At 48.9% G+C, this 6,630-nt stretch overlaps 2 protein-coding genes across 2 annotated transcripts in view; both read left to right on the top strand.

Annotated features, from left to right (window-relative positions):
• Window positions 1-184: 184 nt before the first annotated feature.
• Window positions 185-1,838, top strand: tsc1a (TSC complex subunit 1a; the record flags this gene model as incomplete). The annotated part of the gene is given in 3 exon segments (XM_005949481.3): window positions 185-372; window positions 446-586; window positions 743-1,838. Coding segments are annotated over 3 exon segments (768 nt in total), but the record flags the coding sequence as incomplete, so codon positions are not given.
• A 203-nt stretch (window positions 1,839-2,041) lies between these two features.
• The window catches only part of ak8 (adenylate kinase 8), a 7,879-nt gene continuing 3,290 nt past the window's right edge, over window positions 2,042-6,630 (top strand). Inside the window, exons 1-6 of the mRNA XM_005949477.3 lie at window positions 2,042-2,561; window positions 2,839-2,932; window positions 2,999-3,083; window positions 4,204-4,253; window positions 4,348-4,434; window positions 4,625-4,693. Of these exons, the coding sequence (XP_005949539.1) occupies window positions 2,849-2,932; window positions 2,999-3,083; window positions 4,204-4,253; window positions 4,348-4,434; window positions 4,625-4,693 (375 nt within the window). The 5' untranslated portion in view covers window positions 2,042-2,561; window positions 2,839-2,848. The remainder of the gene's footprint in view (window positions 2,562-2,838; window positions 2,933-2,998; window positions 3,084-4,203; window positions 4,254-4,347; window positions 4,435-4,624; window positions 4,694-6,630) is intronic.

The following is a 6,630-nucleotide window of genomic DNA, read 5'->3' as shown; positions in this document are numbered from 1 at the left end:
AGGCTGCCATACTTGGCGCCATCTTGTAACGATAGCACACCTTTTACGCTTTCTCAGACGTAAGTCGGGGAGTTGACTCTCTCAACAACACACCGCCCTCTGCTGACCCTTTTGTGTAATGCAAATGTGGCCACTATGATGAATGGAGCGTGCGCTGTTCTAAATGTACTCTGCTGTGTGTCAGGAGGCGTCCATGCTGCAGTGCAGTGTGGGTAAGGAGTTCCTGAGGCTGAAGGACAACGATGTCCAGCAGAGACAGAAGCTGGAAGCAGCCAATCACAGGATCACGGAGCTGGAGAGCCAGCAGGCCAGGAAAGACCAGCTGATCCTGAGCCAGAAAAAACTGCTGGAGGACACCAAGAACCAGAACAGGTCAGTCCGGCTTCACCTTCTGGAACTCTCCACACGGGAAGCGTCGGACTCAGACTGCGTATGTCGCTTTCAGGGCAGAGCTGTCGGCGTCGGAGAGCCGCTGTGCCACTCTGAGGAGAGTTACTCAGGCGCTGCAGACCGAGATGCTTCAGCTGTACGGTCAGATCGTGGGAGGCGGGGCTCACCCAAACGGCGAGCTGCAGGACGTCAGCAGGTAAACAGGGCCATCGTCCGAGGACGCCTCGATCCCACAGAGACGTCCAAAATGATTTAATGAGACGGGCAGAACCAGGACGAGTGTCTGTGCTTTTATTCTCCACATGTGCGTTGTTGATAAATGTTTGCCTTTCTGTGTCATACTGTCCTCCAGATCCGACAGCAGAGCCTTACCTGATGCTCAGGGAAGCCAAAAGTCCCTCCTCCCGTTTTCTTCTGCTGTTGGGATCATGAACGGAGCAGTGGAGGTCCTTTCCACCTCCCCCATGTCCCTCTCACTCTCCCCCATCGACTCCCCGCTGGCTGTCGGCTCCTTCCTGGAGCAACGAGCCCGACAGCTGTTCAGACCCACAGATCAGAACCAGGAGGAGGAGGTGGAGGTCGGGGAGGAGGAGGTGAATGTCCAACCAGCAAGCCCTCCACTCGGTCAGGAGGTGGAGGAGGCATCACTCCCTGTAGGAAGTCCTCAGACTGAGCCGCTGAGCCAAGCCGCAGACCCCATCGTGGCCCCCGTAGACCTGACACTCGCCGTCCAACAGAGGAGACACGAACTGAGCATCATGGACTACGACGAGACACTGCCCCACATCTGAGGGAGGAGGAGGTGGGGTTCCTAGGGGCTCCGCCCTCACTCTGGAAAAGCGCAATAAAGATGATAATGATAAGGCAATAAGCAGGCTGATCCAAGATCAGCAAACTTTCAGTAACGATTGTTATCTATTAGGGGAATTAAATCTACAGCTAGCCTGGCTAGTATCCACAAACAAAAATGCCCTCTAATAAGTGGCATCCAATCAAAAGGACAGTCGCTCCTATCCAGTGCTGATGGGAGTGGTCTGTTGGGCGGTCTGCTAGTACCGCCATAGTCTCAGCCATAGTATTGATCCATAGTTATGATAAAAGGAGTCTAGTTCAGGGACTCCAGTTAGCTGAGGTGAAGCCTTGCAGATAGCTAGCAGCTACAGCCGCCTGCATCAGCCAATCAAATTCCAGGATTTGATCACAAGAAAGTGACGCGGCTGAAACTGTAACGCTGAAGCTTCAGAGTCGGTGATGTGCCTTTGTCCATCTTTTTTCTACAGTCTGTGTTTCAGCTGATTTTCCTGTTTAAGCCAAAAAGTGCTTCATGCCAAATTAAACGCTGCGACTGATGATTGTTTTCTTTATGGATTTGTCAGCTGATCAGTAACTGCAGACAAACCAAAGATGTGCTCCTGAAACACTGTGACAGAAATAAAGATGTAAACGTCTGTTTGTGCGTTCTTTGTTAAAGTTGTCACACTTTTCAATGCTCTTTGTTTAAAAAGATTTGCCACACATTTAAGATATATTTGAAAACCAACATTATTTTAAGGGAATTTGTGAACTTTGTTTCTAAATGAATTCTCTTATTAATATTTGACACCATGAATATGACATTTATTACTAATTAAATTTGTTATAATTAGATTATTACTAATCTTTGTTTTATATTAATTTTTATATGCAATTTGGGGGTGATTGTATTTTCCGGGTATTTTAATCTGAATATTTGACACTATAGGGAAAACTAACCTGATGTTTTCCTCACTGACGGATTTAAAGGCGCCATTTTTCTTCAGGTTCTGGCTCAGGTGATTAAAAATGCGCCAAACGTGCGGAAATGAGACTTTTCTGACGTCAGTCGGGTCCTGATCGATCGTCCTTAGTTAACCGTTCAAGAAACGTCCCCTCGTGAACTCTGCACCATTTGCCCTGCACGGGCAGTGATGACGTCGTTCCCTAGCAACCGACCAACGCGTCGTAGCGACCGTCCCGAGAGCGAAGAGGCGGGAAGGGTTTTGGTGTTATCGTTATTTTCGGTTTTAACGTCGTTTTTGTGCCAAAGTTCGGATTTTACCGGATACGTCTGAGCGCGAAACGTTTGTTAATGTTTCCCGCGCTTCAGCAGCCAACAGAAAGTTCCTGGGAAACGGTGAGAGGTGTTTGGACAGGTGAGAGGCCAGAAGTGGAGCTCTGAAAGCGGACGTCAACTTTTTAAAAGATAAAATCAAGTTGACCGTTAAAACATTCATGTTTTATTGTTGTCAGAAAATGTTTGAACAGTTGTGTGTTAGTGTATGTTGTGTATTCAGCTGACAGCCCTTTATTTGTGGGCCCGTTGGCTCCCTAACCCTGAGTACAGGAGATGGTCGGCGTGCGGCGTTCAGGGGAGTCGGGACAGAATATCAGTGTTTGATCTGTGTGTGGTGGGCCTGGTGGTGCTTTCAGGGACTTCCTGATGGATGAGACGGTGAGGCCTCTGACGATTCCTCCTCAGGCGTTCGTCTACGCCGACAAACACAACGTGGCCCAGCTGGTGCAGGTAAAGGTGCAGCTGCAGGTTTCCCACGCGTGAAGCTGCTCTACATTCACTGTGTGTATGTTTCAGAGCATGCTGTGCAGCCTGGTGATCGATCAGCCTGTTGATCCGATCTCCTACCTGATCGGGCTTCTGCAGAGGAGCAGCGATGATGGTGAGGTCGCCGTCGTGTCCCTGATGGCTTTTATTTGTTAGCATCGCTTAAAGCAGGGGTGTCAAACTCAAACACACAGTGGGCCAAAATTCAAAACTGGAACAAAGTCGCGGGCTAACATTAATATTTATTGAAAAAAAAAAAATCTTCCTCCAGATATAAGAATGAATCTTTTCTTCTGGACTCAAACACGTTTTGCTGAAAAACTGAATATGGAACAGCAAAGCTTAATACTAAACAATATATATATTAGCTGTATAATACCAGTAGGCCAGCTCTGATAGTAATTTTGTATGGCTTCGTGGGCCAAAAGTAATTAGGCTGCGGGCCAAATTTGGCCCGCGGGCCAGAGTCTGACACCTATGGCTTAAAGCATTCCTTTAAAATTGTCTTTAAACGCAGACCGGACAGAATATAAAGTCTTAAAATGGTCTCAGCCTTAATTCATCATTTTTATCACAGAAACACATACAGGACGTTTGCGATATCTGGAAACTCCAACGAAACGCTCGCACACCTGTAAAGCTTTGAGTCAGGAATTTATTCTGACGTTATTAAAAATGAGACGCAACTATGGGGCTCATCAGACACCACGTTTTACAAATGCTTTTATGCACATCTGAAATGCTTAGTGTCAGTCCTAAACCGTTGTTCAGTTAGGATTAGAGTTCAGCACCGGAAACTGGCAACGATGAAGACACAAACACACGAGGTTCTCTGACGTCAGCTACACAATGAGCAATAAAAAGCTTAAATAAGCACAAACTAACAAATACATCGGGCCAAGAGAAGGACCGAAACACAGCCGAGGCAGAAACATGATGCCGCCCCTAGGGGGCGCTCTGACTCCAGCAACATCAGCACAGACGGACACCACTGCACTCACAAACCGCTAATGATAGGTCGTGGTTCTTTGTTCTGACGTCGCTCTCAACGCTCTTCTAAAATATTGATGTGGTCGTGTGTCCACGAGACTTTGAATGCAGCGTGTTGTGTTTAAGGACAGTAAGGAGTTTCATTTCTCCAATCGGTGGTGATCTTTGGCAAGCGTCTGCAGCAGGAAACAGTCAGACTGCAGGTCATGTGACCAGCTTGTTTTCTGACGTCTGATCTGTGTCAGTCCCCAGGGTCATGGTGCTGGGACCTCCTGCTGTCGGCAAACACACCGTGGTGAGTTCAAGTGAGCGTGGGAAACTTTCAGCTGACCTCTGCTTGCTCGTTTACGTTTCTTCTTCTTCTATGTTTTTTTGGGGGTTTTCTTCAGGCCAAAAAGCTGAGCGCCGAGCTGAGAGCTGTTCACGTGACCGAAGGCAGTTTACTGCAGTACCGATCAGAGCTGCACGCCGAGCAGGTACACCTGCTTTTTCCTGATGTCTGTATCTGATCATTGTTGACTCTGAGCGGAGTGATGAAGTCTGACCTCAGTGTTGTCACTTTGTGACCAAACTGCCCGACCCCTCCCTGGTCCTCCTGTCTAGAGCCCGTTTGTTCATTCTGTGCATCATCCTGATGCCCGTGTGACCTGTGTTTTGTGTGTTTAGGAGCTTTCGGAGGGGGTGCTGGTTGGACTGGTTCAGCAGAGGCTGAAGGAGATGGACTGCTTCCACCGGGTGAGTCAACCTCACAGTCCGGTTAGCTTAAAGCATCATTAAACATTTGTGCCGTGTTTGCACAGACCTGGGTCAAAGATCGTCGGTGCCACATGTCACAACCCGTTTGAAACGTCCCCCCTGATGTCCCCCCTGTTAGAAACGTCCCCCGTTACCCGCCTCACTTGCGTCTGTGATTGATGATAATTAGCGCTCTGGTCTCCGTTGTGTCCTACTACGATTCCCAGCAGGCCGAGCAGCGTTCTCCCCGAGGACGAGCTGATCAAAGGGATGCTGCTGTCACATCATGTGTGTTATATTCACACGGGCCGCTCCTCGCCGACGCTCCTCGTTAGCATCACGTCCCGTTTGCGAGGGCTGCTTTCAGATCAGTTTAAGGCAATGAAAGACGGAGGAGCAGCTGTCACAACAACAGCGACACAAACTGAACGCCTTCAAGCGGCATCGTGCTCAAAACGCATCCAGACAAATAAAGACTCGCCTGCAAGCGAGATCGGCGGCACCTGTCCCAGGTTACCTGCGCTGCCGGGAGGTCTGAGAGGGCGGGGCTTTTTGCAGGAGGTCTGGAAGAATTCTGCCTTCTTTTGCACTACTGCAGCTTTGAGCAGGACCCAGTCGCAGCACAGGTTCAGGGGGGTGTCTGTGGTGTCCGCTCAGGGCTCTGCAGTCCCACAGGGGGGTTTCTAGTCTGCTTCTTTATTGTTGCTCAGTGTGAAGAAGTTCAACAATACGTCTGTGTCTCTACACGATAAAGAAACAGAAACTGCCACATACGTGGATCAGCTGCTGGACCCGTGTGATCAAACATGGCAGACAGGAAGTTTATTCCATGTTTAAAAATCAGAGTACATTCAAAATGAAATACACTGCCTTGATTTTTCTACAAGGTCAGGAAAGAGAGCGGTGTTCGAGACTTCAGTCTGGTATAGTTTGAGGGAACATTTTATGTAATGAAGGGAAAGAACCATGTGTTGTGATTGGTTCAGGACATACCTGCCTGCCCTCGGCTACCCTCAGCCACCGCCACAGGTCGGCTGATCTTTATTACTCTGCTTTCACTTGGTTTCGACAGGTACGCCAATACTGAACTGCTCTGCTGCAACATTAGCGAGCAAAGCTTTAACAACATTTTGTGTCAAAACTTCAGAGAAGCAGAACAAACAGAAGCTGTTTACACCTCAGACTGTAAACGAAAGATGGACACGGCTCGTCACATCTCAGCTTCTCATGTGAGACTCACTCCTGCGAAGATCTCACTGAGACAGCTCCACCCGTCATAGAGTGTGTGTGTGTGTGTGTGTGTGTGTCATTAGCAGCTTCTTTGATTTGCTAATAGCTGTTTTTGGCTGCAGGCTAAACTCGTCACACACACACCAGGGACCGTCTGTGTGTGTGTTTGTGTGATGTTTCTGTCGGTGTGTGTGTTGAGGATGACTGACAGGTCCCGTCAGGACGCCGCCTGCTGCTGTCACATTAAATTGTGCAACTGTGCGTCCGGCAGGAGCGTGGATGTGCAGGTGAAGATGAACCGTTAGTACACACTTCCAAGAGCTTCCAACAGAACCGGGACAGAACAGAGAGCAGGCACCTGTCAGTCTAACAGGCCACACCCCTAACAGTGCACCCTTTAGCAGCCCCTCCCTGAGCCCAGTTCTGCTGGAGGTTTCTGCCTGTTTCCTTCCTGCTTGTTCATATGGAGGGGTCTGATTGGTGGGTTTCTCTGTGAAGCTCTGTGTCAATAAAGCTGAACTGAATCAGAGACACGTGCAGAAGCTCAGAGTTGGAGCTCTGACGGAGGCTTCTGAAGATACTCTTCAGACAGACTGAACGCATCACCTGCTCATGAGCATGGGATCATGCTGACCTCTGAACCAACACACACACACACACACACACACACACACACACACACACACACACACACACACACACACACA

The sequence above is a fragment of the Haplochromis burtoni genome, unplaced genomic scaffold (assembly GCF_018398535.1).
Source record: "Haplochromis burtoni strain Fernald_Lab_line unplaced genomic scaffold, NCSU_Asbu1 Contig_647, whole genome shotgun sequence".
Taxonomy (NCBI): domain Eukaryota; kingdom Metazoa; phylum Chordata; class Actinopteri; order Cichliformes; family Cichlidae; genus Haplochromis; species Haplochromis burtoni.
Note: the sequence above shows the minus strand (reverse complement) of the source record. Positions and strands in the feature narration are given on the sequence as shown.